Here is a 15,871-nt window from a genome sequence, read left to right as displayed (position 1 = left end):
CAATGCAATGGAGGCCTCGTTTGTTGCCAGTCATGTGGTTTTCAACAAGACAACACAGGCCTCGAAGCGGGGCTTCATTGACACGCCCCCTTATTACTCGGTACAAGCCTCGAAGCCTGGCTTCAGATAGCCCATCACTAGTTTACCGCTTCCAAGAAGCTGTAAACCTCTGTATCCTGCCGTAACATGAGGTGATGTTCTTTGATGTATGGCACAACAATGGGCCTCGGGATCTCCTCTCAGTATTTCTTGGCATTTAAAATTCAGTCAACAAAATGCAGCTGTGTTCTTCGTCCATAAAAGATGCCTGTCCATACCATAAAGCCACCGCCACCATGAGCCACTCGATCCACAACACTGACATCAGAAAACCGCTCACCCACAACTTTCCTGAATAGTGTAAACTGGGATACATCCGTGAAGAGAGCACCTCACCAACATGCCAGATGCCTGCAAATATGAGCAGTTTCCCATTCAAGTGAGTTACAACGATGAACTGGAGTCAGTTGGAGACCCTGTTGAAGAAGACAAGCATGCAGATGAGCTTCCCTGTGACGATTTCTGACAGTTTGTGCAGAAGTTCTTTGGTTTTGTAGATGGATTATATCAACAACTGTTGGTCTCAGATCATCTTGGAGGTGAACATGCTGACTTAGACACTCAGACAACTTTTGTTGTCATTTTTGTTCACATAGAGTTCTTGGTATAGTTTATGTAAAAGTCTTGCAAGACCATGAAAATATCAGATATGATTTGAAATGGTGAAGTATTAAAAATACAATATTTGGGTATTTAGCCAAACTTTTAATCATGTATGCTTTGTTTAACAGAAAACAGCATTTGCCAGGAGCTTACAGATGGTCCCTGGGATGACGAACAGTTTTCTGTAATGTCTACTATCACCTGTAGGGGGCGACGATTGAACAACGCAAAGGACGAGAGTTTAGACGTCACATCCTGTCGTCGCAAAGAGGGAAGCAAACATGGCGGCACTAGCAGAAAAATCAACGAAGGAGCGTCTGCTGTCTGTGTTGGATGACTTAGAGGTTTTATCTCGGTAAAGGTTTATTGCTTATTGTTGCGAAGTTGTTTTATGCTTTTCTTTCTTCATTTCCAACCCATTTAAAGTGGCGTAAACAGTTTACGAGTTGTTTGCAGGTTAGGTCAGAACCAGCTATGTCCGGTTGTATATTCTTAAAGTGCACAAAGTTCAAATATAATTGAATTAACCGAATAATAACTGCTCTTGGAAACACTTTAGTCTACTTTAGAGTCTATTTTATCCATAGCTTCGTAGTTGTGATGAACAAGCAGCAGCAGCAGGTTTATGCAGAGCTGTACTTGCTCTTACCTGAAGCTATTATTCAGCTGTTATCAACTGTTTTTGTGTTTTTATTTCAGGGAGCTGATAGAGATGTTGGCTCTGTCCAGAGGTCAGAAACTCCCCCAACCAGGAGAAGACACTCAGGTACCAAAAAACTCACTCACCTGCAGAGGTCTGATTATATGGACTGAACACTCCATGCAGCTTTGTTCACTCTCATTGGTTGTAAATGTAAATCCCTTTATTGTCCCAGAATGGGGAAATTCACTCTCTGCATTTTACCCATCCACTTGGAGAGCAGTGGGCTGCCAGTGTGTGGCACCAGAGGAGCAGTGTGGGGTTAATGGTTTTGCTCAGCAACCTATTGGGTGGAGGACAAATTCTCTATATTGTCTTCTAATTATTTTTTATTATGTTCATGGTGGGTTGAGCCAAACATACTGAAAATGTGCAGGGTCATCTTTGAGCACACCATTTCACTTTTCTTTCACCAGTTCAACGCAGTTCTTCCAGCAGTCCACACTTTCCCTCTTCTCTTTTTCTCATCTTCTCCTTCTTCCCCATCGCCCAGCTTGCCACAGGTTTGCCTGCTGTATCTAAAAGTAGCTAGCAGCAGCAGCAACCCAGACTGACACAGCTCATTGGCTAATTTTTGTCACTTGCAGCCTGATGCCGGACGCTCCGGACAGTTTTACCATATTAACAGGAGAAGCAGTGCAAATGAAGTTAGACACTGTCGTCAGACAACATGCGGTTATTTATAAATGTTTTAAATCAGGTTGGGTCCGGATTAGCCAGCAGGTGGGTCCGGATCTGCTAATCTGTGACCTCTGTACTAGGCCAACACTCATGATAAGCCATGAATATGTGTATCTTTGTTTGTTTGCAAACTTTCAATAAAAAAAACAAAAACACCTTAGTTTTATAGGTCATTAGTAGGGTGGAAAAAATTTATCAAATTAATCAATTATTGAAATAATTTTATTTATTTTTATTATTTTAATAAACATGCCTTTAGCTTACAGAGCAATGCTCAGAGCAGTAATTATATCAAAATTGTAAGAAAATATGTAAACATTTTACATTTGAAATAAAAAAAAAAAAGTTTTCATTCATCAATACGTTCATTCAAGAACTCCTCAAGTGGAAACATTTGTTTCAACTGGTTTAATTTAGTAAAGAATTGTCTTTAAGAAGCTTGATTAATAATCAATTAATGTAAAAACAAAATTAAAAGACAGATTAATAGATTCACAAAATAATCATTAGTTGCCGACCTTGTCATTATTGAGCTCCTGACGACTGTATGCAGTAAACTGCTCATGTTGTTTTTATTGTTGTGCCCTGAAGAAAGCTTTTACCGGAGCCATTGAAAGATCCACTGATCGCTGCTTTTAACACTTGATGCTCCTCTCTGGTGGAGAGATCAGTTTAATTGAGGATCTTGGAAAACTTGCAGTTTCTAATAGGGTGGCTATCATTTAAGGTTTTGATGTTAGATCTTTTTTCAAAAGGCGTCATAAACTGAAATGTTTTCACTGTAACCGTATTCAATAGTAGGTGGTTTGTTTCTAATAGAAGCTTTTCTTAAAGCTTCTGTAATGATGTCTATCGAGGTTTAGACATCATTACAGCTTTAAAGGGGAATTTCGTTTTTTTTTTTTACATTGGGCCCTTGATTTTACGTTATTACATCATGCTCTACTCACCCATATGAATTTTGTGTCATTTGGCGCTGTTCTGAAGATATTCCGTTAGGTTATATCCAAGTAACGTCTTCCTATGGGCAACGACTTGAAGCCACAAACTAAACTGTTCATAATTTATCATTTATGGTATGTCAGCATTCATAACATGTAGGCAAATCACTGTCCCCCAGACATCCACGGTTATATTTTTTATATTTATATGTTTAAAACAAAGCGGCACATGCTTCTATTCATTCAGCTAGCTAATCTGAATTGTTCCATTCCATTTCGAGAGCGAGATCATCTGTGGTAGTAGCACTAGACATCTTCCTGGCCTTTGAGTAAAACTAGCAGCAGTTCAGCAGACAGAATAAATGAATGCGCGGATGACGTCATGCACACTCCGCTTTGTTTTAAAAAAATAGAAATATAAAAAATATAACCACGGATCTCTGGGGGACAGTGACTCGCCTACATGTTATGAACGCTGGCGTACCATAAAGAATAAATTATGAACAGTTTAGTTTGTGCCTTCAAGTCGTTGCCCATAGAAAGATGTTACCTGGATATAACCTGACGGAATATCTTCAGAACTGCTCGAAATGACACAAGACTCATATGGGTGAGTAGAACATGATGTAATAACTTAAAATCAATGGCCATATTAAAAAAAAAACTGCCTTCCCCTTTAAATATCGTTGCTGTATTTAGTTTTTGAACAGAATGTCAGCCATTTTTCCCATATGTCCCTTTATTGTTGCTGATTTGGTTTCACTTTAAAAAAAAAAATATATATATATATTTTTTTTAAGCTCAAATTAGTGTCTGGTTTTAGAGAAGTTGTCCTCCACCCTGTTAGCATTTCCTCTGTAGACATTTAAAGAGGGTTTTATCCTTCCTCAGATCTTAGAGATGCTTGTGCAGAGGGACAAGGAGTTCCAGGAGCTGATGGAGGTGGCCCAGCAGCAGGGGAAGGTTCACCAGGAGATGCAGCTATTGGAGAAGGAGGTGGAGAAGAGAGACAGCGACATCCAGCAGCTGCAGAAGCAGCTGAAGGAAGCTGAACACATCCTGGTATGGAGCAGATTTGTTGTTTCTGCTGACCATGTCTACTGATCCTTGATGCACCAAAGCTCTTATGCTACGTTCAGACCGGACGCTGTAGAAGCAGTTAGTTTACATGCAAAATCAATGGTTGACGCGTATCAAGGCGCAGCAAAAGGTCCTGCAGCGTGTTTTGAGCAGCGCTGAAGCAGCCCATCATGAGCTTCTGAGCATCTGACGTGCTTCACAAGCAGCGGCTGCTGGAGTTGGAGAAATTGAACTTTTGCTGCTCGACTCGCCACATCAGCCAATCAGAAAAGCTAATCTGAGGCTGGCAGGGAGACAGACTGCTGATGAAGATACTAGGATCACTCCTCTGAAACAGTTTAACGCCTAAATTAACTTAAAATGTCGAAACCTGCTGGCAAGACATGTTTGCTTTCATTATTCTGGTGCCTGCAGTTTGGTTTACATACGTGAAAAACACCTTCCAGCTACCTTAAACAGTAGCGTAAAACTGTGAAGAGGCGACTGGGCCAGGGGCTGCTGTTAAACGGGATCCCCAGTGGCAACGCACCGTCGGTGTGTGGGGATCTGAGCAGCACTGACAGTTAAACAATATTGGAAGGCAGGATCGTAATGTTGGACTGACTGGACAGATTAAGTTTTAAGAATGACTTTCTCTCTTAAAAACATATTATAACTATGTTTTACCCACTTATAACAGCAAAGATGGCAAAGCCACTCTGCCATTGAACACAGGAGCAGCAGAAACATCAGACGCTTCTGGACACACTACTGGAAATCTGTCCTTAATGTGACCAAGCATCAAAAATTAAGCAGCAGAAGCACTTGCTGTCAAAACGTAGCATTATTAATTCAGATAAGCCAAGCGACTCTCTCGATTTCATCCGCCATTTTTTAGAAAGGATAGGTTAGCTCCGCCCACCATGCATCTGACCCACTTTTTCCACCACGCAGCCTAGAGCAGCAAAGATGCTTCAGCCGTGCGTCAGAACTAAACATGTACAAGCATTAAAAATGAAGCAGCATGCACGTTTTTGCTCCTTCTGCTGATGAGGTCTGAAGGTAGCATTAGAACATTTGTAGATCCAAATCATGCTTCTCCTGCTGATGTACAGCTAGACGTTATCAAGACCCATAACACACTTAGCTTTACTCACTGTGATGCAGCTGAATTTCCTAGCTTTAATGATCATTACCCATGTGGACTTGTTACTAAGGAATAAAAACTGATCACATCCACAGATGTTTTTAGCTTTCGATGTTCAGTTTAGGAACATCACTTAAAGATTATTATAGTGTCTGATTGTGTCCCTCATGATTTCTGCTATGTTAATGGAAACTGGTTCTCTTGTCTTTTTTCTCCAAGGCCACGGCTGTTTACCAGGCAAAGGAGAAGCTGAAATCTATTGAAAAGGCCAGAAAAGGTGAACTGCAGCATTTAGCTTGACCTTGATTTTCTGTTTGCTTATGAATGAACACCAAATGGATCTTTGTTCTCTGCAGGAAGCATATCTTCAGAAGAAATCATCAAGTATGCTCACAGAATCAGTGCCAGTAATGCTGTGTGCGCCCCGCTCAACTGGGTGCCAGGTGAGTCCCTTCAGTGTCTGCTATGATATTTAGTCTGCTTCTCTAGATGATAACAGGAATGTTGCTCTCAGGTGATCCACGCCGACCTTATCCCACTGACCTGGAAATGCGCAGCGGGATGCTGGGACACATGGCCAACCTGCCAACCAATGGGATGAATGGACATCTGCCCGGCGACGCTCTGGCTGCTGGAAGGTTACCAGGTCAGTTTAAGATGGAAGAACCCAGAGGTTCTCCTTAAACAGGAAGAACTTGGTGATTCTTCTTATTAGAATCAGAGAAGAAAAGTTAAATATTAACAAATTACTATTCAGTGTTTTGATTTCTTTCTTTTCCTGACTGACTGATGGACGGAAGCTCAATCCAGTATACATATATTATCCAGTAACACTGGATACTATAGGCTCATAATATTCTGAACATGGTGTGGTTGTTTTTGTAGTGTCTGGAGCTTTGACCATGTTATTGGCATTAGACCTAAGCCTGGCATGTAATCATTGCTGTGCAAATCAATTACACAGTTCAAAACTTCACGGCTTGCGATGTTTATCCTTACTGTACGAACCGACGCTCTGATCCGATCTGGCTACTCAAACTTCAACTCAAACAAGACACTTCAAGGTTTTGAACCATTCTGACATGCAGTGAAATAAATAGATGTAGCTAGTCACTGAGGAAGAAACGCTGCCTTCCGGTTTACTTCTGTTTTTGTTTCGTGCATGCGTAATGTGAAAATCTTTGTCACCAAAATATCAAGCTTGATTTTCCTGTGACCCATCATTTCTGATCGAGAGCTTGTCGTGAGGAGCCAATTTCCTCTAGTGACCCACTTGTATAATGCACGACAGACGGTTCGGCCAAGAGTCGCTCCGATCTCCAAACTTGTCACACAACTGGAAAATCATCCCAAAAACAGTGAAAGGTTTACAGCATATGCTGGGCTTTATAAGTATTTCTGATTTTTTAAAATTCTTTCTCCTTTGTTGTGGGAATAACCAGGAGACAATTAGGAATATTTTCCTTTTTTCCAGACTAATTTTCTACAGTAGATTTTACAGCAAACACTAGAGAGGAGAATCAAATGAGCCCTTAGCTCATAACGGACACATTATCCTATTAAAAGTGGTCTTATTTTGGTCCCCAGATGTTCTGACGCCTCACTACCCCTGGCAGTCCTCAGATGTCTCTGTAGGGATGCTCCCTCCTCACCATGGAAACGACTTCGGCCTCGAGCCCCCAGGTCACAACAAGGAGAACGAGGATGATGTGGAAGCAATGTCCACAGACTCATCCAGCAGCAGCAGTGACTCAGACTGAAAATCAGGCTTTCCGTGTGTGTGTGTGTGTGTGTGTTTTGTGTTAGGCAGCATTTGAACACCCTTTTTCTCATGAGGTTTATTTAAATCTGACCTAATGTGAGAAGCATTCATATGGAGGTAAAGCTAGTTTCATAAATATGCTGTTAATAATTTGCAAAGCAAAAAGCTGTTTTGTCGAAACCCTTAATCCTCCTTGTTTACGTGGAACCGAGACGCAGGTTTTTAGGTCATGGGTTTGGTTTGCCCTTCATAAAACGCAGCACAAGCGACACAAACATCTTTTACTGCACATCTACACGCCTTATGTGTCTGAGCAGGCAGGTTGCCTCTGCTGTGAAGTTATAACCAACCACTTATGCATTAATAACTACAATGGGTGAGGTCTGAGGCTGAATAAATTGTGAGAGGTACTTGACTAAAGACTTTAAAAGATGATTAGTGCTTATGTATTCATTGTCTTTGTAGTTCAAATCTGAAATGTGATGGTTTTGTTTGTTTCCAAACATAAAAATCATCTCTGCTCTTGTTTCAGCTCAGATAATCTGACTGCATCTTCATACAAATTTGCTCAATTTTATTCATATCCCTGATATTTTATATTATCATGCCTCTTAAAGGCTAAGTTGTTTCCTCTATAATGAAATGGATAGATTAAAGTAGGCACTGCCATCTAGTGGTCAATGAGTACCTATCTCAGGTTCTCTTTATTTACATTCAAGAAAGGAAGTACATGTCTTCTCTTAATTTATTAAGAAAATTACAACAGATTGTGCTCTGTTTTTGAATTTGCATAAAAAGTTGAAGTCAGGTTAAGAAGCTAACTAAAATATTGATTTCTAACTTGTAGAAATTTTTTTTGCAGCATAGCAAGTGACATTTTTTTTAAAGTCTCAAATGGATTAATTCTGACCGACTCCTCTTTCCTTTATGCTCTGGTATGTTGAGGTTTGCAGACCTTCGTTTCTGCTCCTCACTCTTTGGGTTCAAATATTTACATTCTGGAAAAGGTCTTTGAAATGTTGCATCTCAATGTGCACAAAGTGAAGAATGAAGAGTTTGATGCTTGGATTTTCAAACTTGTCTTTATTTAGTAGTTTTCAATTTGGTTAGATTTGAATAACAGAAAATGTAATCATATTAATATCGTTCTGGTTTTTTTTTTTTAAAAACATGAAATTTAAAGTGATGTATACAAAGACTAAAACAGTGGAAGGTAAAGTTTGATTTTTTTGTTTTGTTTTACAGTTGTTTACCTTCACATGTTTGGTTAAATTTCTTTTTACTGAACATGATAATAGGTAATAGTAAATACAAATATACTAATTGATCATATGAGATAAATTCTTTATTTAGAAAGATGATCAAAATTGAAAATTTATTCCTAAATATCTAAATAAGACTTCTTAAGAAGGAATTAATTATCCTTGTACTAAAGGACTAAAATATTAAACAGGAGTTCAGCTTCTGAAACAAATAATAGAGGAAGTTAGAGTTTCCTCAAACTGAGCATTCGTCAGCCTAAACAGGGCAACTTATTCAGAAAGACACAAAGAAGTTACTTCATTTAACGCGTTTGATGGCGTTTGCATCGCCCCTTTGGGAGTGACACAAACTTTATTGCAGGAGCTTTTAAACTGATCAATAGCATTTTTGTTTTAGGAATGATGTTTCTGTAAAATCATCTCATGTTTACTTTGGCTGTGAAGTTGGTGCAGTTTCATTTGGATTCAATCAAACTGAGGATTGATGTTTTTGTGAACTTTGTTAGGAGGACCATCTTCCTTCATAGGCAGAAACCTAAAACCCTGTTAAACCCTGCGATCCTCGGGTTTGTTACAGTAAAGTTAACCAGCCCTCTGGTTAAATTAAGCCAACATTCACCAATCAGTTTGATCATTTTGTTAGTCTTTCATTTTCCAAAACAGCATCTGTTACTGTTTAAAATGTGTCTCTGCAGGCAACTCTGATCCTGAAGAAAACCAAACTCAAACTATTTATTTGCTCGTCTCCTGATTGTGTTTCGCTGAGTTTGTTCCATGACTGATTGTCATGGTGTGTGTGTGTGGGTGATAACATATGGCCATACAATGTGTAAATAACTTTGTCAATAGTTTCCTTGTAAATAAATCATTTTTGAATAAACTTTTCTGCATCTAGTTTTTATGTTTGCAATAGGGGTGTTCTGATACCTTTTCATTAATGATACGATGTAAGCGTGAATCATGCATAAGTTATAACTTAAGGTTTCTGGGTTATATGTCGGAAAGGTTTGATCAAGAATTTTACTCAACAATACTAAACAACATGGATGAGAACTGAACCATGTATTATTAATCAGTGACCTCCATTAGCTTTAAATTGATGCATTTTTTCCTTTTTAATTATTTTTTTTTTTAGCTCAGGAAGAGCTACTATAAGCTTTATCAAAAAGAGAAGTTTTAAGCCTAGCCTTAAAGCAGACAGGGTGTCTGCCTCATGGACTAAAACTGGTAGTTGGTTCCACAGGAGAGAAGCCTGATAACTAAAAGATCTGCCTCCCATTCTACTTTTAGAAATTCTAGGAACCACTAGTAAACCTGCAGATTGAGAGCAAAGTGCTCTGTTAGGAACATAAGGAACAATCATATCTCTGAAATAAGATTGAGCTTGGCCATTTAAGGCTTTAAATGTGAGAAGTTTAAATTTTTCTTCTCGCATAGATTTAAAATTCTATTCCGAATTTAACAAGAAGCTAGGATAGGAGAGATCTCGCTTTTTTATTTTCATTAGAACTGTGGCTGCAGCATTTGGGATCAGTTGAAGACAAAAAATTTTTTTCTTCATAGTGCGCCACAGGCTTTTAATGAGAATGCAGATTGGTAATGTCTTGCTGAAATAATCATGGACATTCCTGGGAAGAAAGTTGCTTAGATAAAATATATGTTGCTTCAAAATCTGTTTTTACCTTCCAGCATTAATGATCATGTTGGTTTGACGGAAGAAACCATCAGACTACTCGCACTTTTCCACTGATGCTGGGTTTTTATTTTATACAGTTAAAAATGTGGATTGTCCTTTTTATTCCTTGCCCTTTGTATGGTAAAGTTTTAACTTATATGTAGCTGTAACTACAAGCTGTGTTACCTGACAGTGTTTTTTCTTCTGAAATGTTCCTGAGCCTTTGTGATAAGATATAGAATGATGTGAGTTTCTTCTGAGGCTTCCTTGCCTCACTGCTTGCATGGGTTCTTTTGTATCCTCTATTGATATTATAGACCAAAGGATGGGAGTCAACAAGTCATCTCCATGGCATGCATTTGTTCTGCCCAGCCACTGAATCAGGTGAGTCCCTTCTGTATGGTTCAGTCGCTGGGCCATGGAGATGACTTGTTGACCCAACATCCCCTACCTCTGCTAAGATTGTAGACGATGAAATCCTGAAATTCATTATTATTGCGTATAAAGGAATCTTAATTCCTTTATACGCATTAATAGTCATTTTAAACTAATGACTATTTGCTTACTCAGTCGTTTACAAAATTCACTCCTCCTTGCTTTTAAATGAGCCTGTCAGGGATGTTCCTTATTTACCCAAACATGAGACTAACCTGCTACCAATTAACACGTTCACTTTTGTTTTGGAAGCCACAAATTCAAGATTGATATTTAAAAGAAAAAGGTTATTCATTTTAATATATTACAGATTTTGTCTTTGCAATTTATTTGTTTGCAGAAGTTGGACAGGATTTATAAATTATTGTAATCGGTTTTAATTTCTTTGTTACAAAATAATCTCAATTTTATTGGAATTAGGGGTGAAGTAAATATAACACTTCATAATGCAGAAATTTGTATAGCCAGCTTTATCTAACTTTTGTCAATTTAACTTTGTATCCCAGTTAAAACTGAAAAAAGTTGGTAGTTTGATGTAAATTTGTCAATCTCAGTGCCCCCATGTTTAACTGAACATGTTAAATGCTAGAGGTTATCTGGCTGATTGGATGAAAGCAGAAGTGTGATACTAATACAGGCAGTTATACAGAAAAACTTAAATAGCTCAATGAATTGAATACTATACCAGCAAAAACCAGAACTGAAAAGTAAATTTTAAATATACTTTTATATATCAAAGACAATATCATAATGTAGGTTAAAGGTGAAAGTATGGCTATATTTATAAGGCGCTGAAGACCTTGAACATGCTTCCTTTAAAGGCTCTACGTACAGGGAAGATTCCTTTTTATTTGTGTCCTAATTTTATTCGGGAAACCCTTATAATTCCTCAAAAACTTACTTTGGATCTCTTGAACCTCTTGAATTTTCCAAATTCCTACACGTTGTTGAAGGACGGAAGAAATTGGAAATTATTTAAACCTATCATTGAAACGCTTAAAAATCTTGCATTTACTAGAGAAATGTCTGAAGATCCTTCTTAACAAACTCATTAATTAGTAAATAACTCAGCATTTTCTTAACAAAATTATTCATTTCTAACATCCTCGATTTTTAAAACCTCTTTGGAGTTTATTTGTCTTCAAAAAAGTAATGTGCCCTTATTTCCGATAGTAACTAAACGTCACACGCGGTTGCCGAAGTTTGAAGCTTGCCGCGCATGCGCGTTTTTCACTTCTGTCTTGTATCGGGAGACATGGCGACGTCCCTGATTTGCGGCTGTTTGACGGCTAGCCTGAGATCCTCTGGGGCCAGGAGCTCTATCAGCTCCGCTTCAAAGGTAAAAACGTCCCGAAGTGAAAGGAAATCCGCTTTGCTTCAGGAACATATGTCCCATCCATCGGTGCACATCCTCCTTACAAATACAGCTTCCTAAATAGCCGAAGGGGTCAAATCTGACATTAGCACAACTCCATTGAGTTTCCGTTGTTTTTGCTAACAGGCTAACTAGCGGGAATCTGCTGTTAGCATGGCTAGCTGTCAGTGTTGAAGCAACATGAGTGACCGCTTACAGACGGTTGCCTTGGTCTCAGTTTACTGGTCGTTTGAGGTGTAATTTAGGATTGTGAAGCTGAAGGGCGGTTTGAAGCTCAGTGACCTCCACAGGCAGCTGTTGTCCCCGGATGGACCCCAGCATTTGGGGAAGTTCTCGGATTAAAGGACGGCAGTTTCCATTCATAGACAACCAGACTGCCTTCACAGCTGGGAATGCTTAAAGATGGATCCTGAAATGGAAATGTTGTTGTTTCTGGTGTTTAACTCTTAAAAGAAACAATAAAACCTCATTCGTGATGTTTCATGCAGTCACATGGACTAAGTTTGAGTCGTTATTGGTTATAAATGTGTGATTTTCTTTAGACCAGGCCTTAATTAACGGCTCAGGATACTCTGTATAGTATTGAAAAAGGGATCCACCACCCTCTTTTAAATTTGTTATTTTACAGTCACAGGCTTTTTTCCCCGTCATTCATTAGAGAGGAGCTAATCAATCATCCAGAGTTAAAAATCAACATTTTTCCCCCTCCTGATCGATGTGAAAAACCAGAAATTAATAAAAGCTTTGGACACCTGTTGTGTTTGCACCATGATCACATTCAGTCATATAAAGGTTATCTTGCAACTCTAACCGTGGTCCTTAGAAGCCTCTGGCTGAAGACACTGTTGTTGTTTTCTAGTCTTCTAAAGAGGATGCTGTAAGTTGTTCATAAAGTTATTTATTAATTAAGAATTGTTCTTTGTGAAACCATCTCCAGGTGTTTCAGATGGCTTCCTTGAACAGAACCGTTGATCTTTCTTATCTGGTTGAGCTTCTTTATGTAATTTGCTCTGATGCTGCCACCCTAAAAGCGATCACACTTCATTTCCATGAGAATGTTTGTCTATTAATGTATACAATGTGAAGGGGATGGAAATCTGAATTCTTTTTAGATTTTTTTTTTTTTACAGATTGCTAAAAACATAAATTTACCTCGAGCTTCATAGTGGATCAAACACAACCTTCAATGTAAAATTAGCAACTAAAGTGAATGATGCTGAAGGTTAAGTAAGTTATGTTCAGTTTGTTTGCATTTCAGGGTTTAAATCAATCAACTTTATTGTCAACTACACTTTACATTGCTATTGAGATTTCAGTTTCAATACAAACCGTTCACCACACTACATCACATACATTGGAGTGGGGGCTTAGATTTAATATTTAAAGAAATAAATGTTGTAAATATTGTATAACTAAGTGAATAGGACCTGCAGTGCAGCTCCATTATAGAGGAAGCTGAGGTTTGAGGAGTCTTATGATTCACTTTAAAAGTTCTTCAATTTACACACAGTTTATTTCAAAAGAATAAAACATATTCTTAAACATATTTGAACCAAATCAGATGAAGTGATTAGCGTTTACCATGGTTCTAAACTAATTTTAAAAATTATTATGATATATTTTTTTGAGTTTTTACGACACTAGTGGTGCGTTTTATGGACAGAAAGCTGACAGGAAAGGGGGTATGAGAGGGATAGGCGAAACATGCAGGAAAGGACCACAGGTAGGATTCGAACCTGGGTCACCCATGTCGAGGACTAAGGCCTCCATACATGGGTTGTGGGCGCCACCAAAGCACGACCTAAATGATTATTATTTTAAGTACTATGTAGGCTGGAACATACTGTGTTTCCCAGTAACATCGCTTGCTGTGGATCTTGTCAGATTGAGTTACACATCTTTCTGCTAAGGATCAAACTTAGATGTCCTGCTGACTCAGTGTGAGAAACGGATTGTTTCACATCCTCAGCCGGGTTTTCCAAAGTTTCAGGAACGTAGCAGGCAGCAAACACTTCTTTTATGTTGCAACCAAGTTACTCTTTAGTGTTGTGGTTTAAGGCGATCGTTTTGATTTTGTTTCCTTTCAGCAGATTAAAGTGGTTGAGCTGTTCTTGCAGACAGCAGGATTGTGAACTGGGGGGGCTACCTAAGAAGCCAAGGTGTCTGGTGACTGTCCACCAGCCTGCATCTGGCTAAATGGTGAAATACTTTGGGTTTTAACTCATATCTCCTCCACATTCTAAGGATTAACAGCAGATCTGCTGCTTTGTGTTCAGGATGGACCTCTGTTAAACCCTTTGGAGCGCTACTCTTTCTAAACTGACCTGGTTCATCTGTCAGAATGTCTTGTTAGGGAATTTACTGAAGCCGGCCATACACTATATATGATTTTTTTTTTTTGCCCTTTCCGGGCCAATTCTCCAGTGGTCCGAGAATTTTTCGATCGGGCCGAGTCTCAGCCTCCAAATTAGGAATTGTGAGGTCGGGGGAAAATCAAACATGTTTGAAATTCAGGCCCGCCGCCGTGGGGTGTTTGTCGAAATATCCTGCTGTTGAAGCAGAGCTATGGCCCGTTTTACAAGAACCTCGACGACTGCGCATGTACAAATAAGGGAGTTCTTGTTCTTCCTCCAGATTAATGAGTCCGACCAGCGCCATCGTCTTGTGGCCACAAGCGCTGCAGATCTGTCGCAAAAGTCAACAAACAGTCAGCTGGCTACCCTCCCGTGTCTTTTGATTGGGAACACGCTAGGCGTCTAAGTTCAGCTCGGAGTGTGAGAAATGCTGCTGTTTGTTTGAGAGCACCGTTAGGGCGAGCTGGACCAGCTGCTGAGTGAACAGCCACTGGGTCCGATGGGTCGAACAGGCGGAAAAATAGTACAGCAAAAACCTTCGCTCCATGACCGTATAAGAGCCTGTGGCCGTCCGTAAAGCGGTATGTTCTTCCAGGTCACATTATTTGGTTTGCTGGATGTATAGAAATGTTTTAGATAATTTCTTTCTAAAGTATCCAACTGTATAAATCCCATCAATGACAAAAATGACCCAGTTTCTGGTTAATTATGTATGATTGACTGAGCTTTGTTGAGACATAAACGATAAAAAGACAGTCCTCAGGTTCCACCTGCTTGGCATTAATCAAATCCAGACTGTTCAGACATCATCAGTACTTACTGGTTGGGTTTTTGTGTCCTCTGCTTCGTCTCTCAGGTTCTTGGCGGCTCCACAGGTCTGTTTGGCGGCCATGTGTCCCAGCTGCATCCCCCCCACCTGCAGCAGCAGCAGAGGAACCTCTCCTTACATGAGTATATGAGCATAGGCCTGCTGAAAGAGGCCGGCATCTCTGTACCGGTGGGAATGGTGGCCAGCTCCTCCGACGAGGCGTACAATGTGGCTAAGCAGATCGGTAAGAACTCAAAATCCAAGCAGTTTCACATGTGGGCTTAAAGTAAAAACTAAATATAGTGCTTTGTCACTCTGAGCATGCAAATGGGTTAAATAACATCTTAAAATGAACTTTTAGCTGAAATAGCACTGACTGTGACCTTTCACTAGGCGACAAAAATAAAAAATCTGGTTTGTGAATGCACCATGTTAAGAGCCACTACGCTCCTCCAACAAAACTGCTGTACTGTGGGAACATTATGAGCAGGAAATACCAACTCCAAGAATATTTGAGATGTTTTAAGTTTAGAAATTAATCTATTTGACAAGTTTATAGTTCCTTTTGCTTGCAAGAAAGTGAGAAAAGAGCAAGACTTTCGAAGGGGACAGTAAGGCTGCCTAAACTACAGGAACGTTTGTCTGTTTTTATCTTTTTGAGTGTTAACCTCTGTCTGCAATGGAACAGACAGGATTTGGAAACATTCAGGTTTTTATTTTGAGGGGCAGAAAGAGGGCAAAGATTTACTGTACTTTTCTCTGCAACCTGCACACACTGTGTTTTTTGTGATGCCAACTATGCTAATTACCACGATACAAACCCTGTAATCCCTTTTTTCTTGCTTAGTAGCAGAAAAGTCTTCATTGTTTACAAATGATTAAATTCTTCTAAATTGTGATTGATGCATCTCTAATAAAACTAGAAAAAGCTGTTTCGCAGAAACAGCAAAGTGGGAATGCTTTTTTTGCT

At 39.3% G+C, this 15,871-nt stretch overlaps 2 protein-coding genes across 2 annotated transcripts in view; both read left to right on the top strand.

Annotated features, from left to right (window-relative positions):
• Positions 1-965: 965 nt before the first annotated feature.
• med4 (mediator complex subunit 4) lies at positions 966-8,150 on the top strand. The gene is made up of 7 exons (XM_015383316.1): positions 966-1,057; positions 1,402-1,468; positions 3,916-4,086; positions 5,450-5,507; positions 5,587-5,673; positions 5,745-5,876; positions 6,818-8,150. The coding sequence occupies exons 1-7, from the start codon at positions 984-986 to the stop codon at positions 6,988-6,990; spliced, it is 762 nt and encodes a 253-aa protein (XP_015238802.1). The 5' UTR covers positions 966-983; the 3' UTR covers positions 6,991-8,150.
• Positions 8,151-11,576: 3,426 nt separating this feature from the next.
• sucla2 (succinate-CoA ligase, ADP-forming, beta subunit) overlaps positions 11,577-15,871 on the top strand; it is a 27,663-nt gene continuing 23,368 nt past the window's right edge. The window contains exons 1-2 of the mRNA XM_015383350.1: positions 11,577-11,703; positions 14,950-15,145. Of these exons, the coding sequence (XP_015238836.1) occupies positions 11,584-11,703; positions 14,950-15,145 (316 nt within the window). The 5' untranslated portion in view covers positions 11,577-11,583. The remainder of the gene's footprint in view (positions 11,704-14,949; positions 15,146-15,871) is intronic.

Source organism: Cyprinodon variegatus, unplaced genomic scaffold, assembly GCF_000732505.1.
Source record: "Cyprinodon variegatus isolate N-32 unplaced genomic scaffold, C_variegatus-1.0 Scaffold282, whole genome shotgun sequence".
Lineage (NCBI taxonomy): Eukaryota > Metazoa > Chordata > Actinopteri > Cyprinodontiformes > Cyprinodontidae > Cyprinodon > Cyprinodon variegatus.
This window is presented reverse-complemented; position numbering and strand designations above follow the sequence as displayed.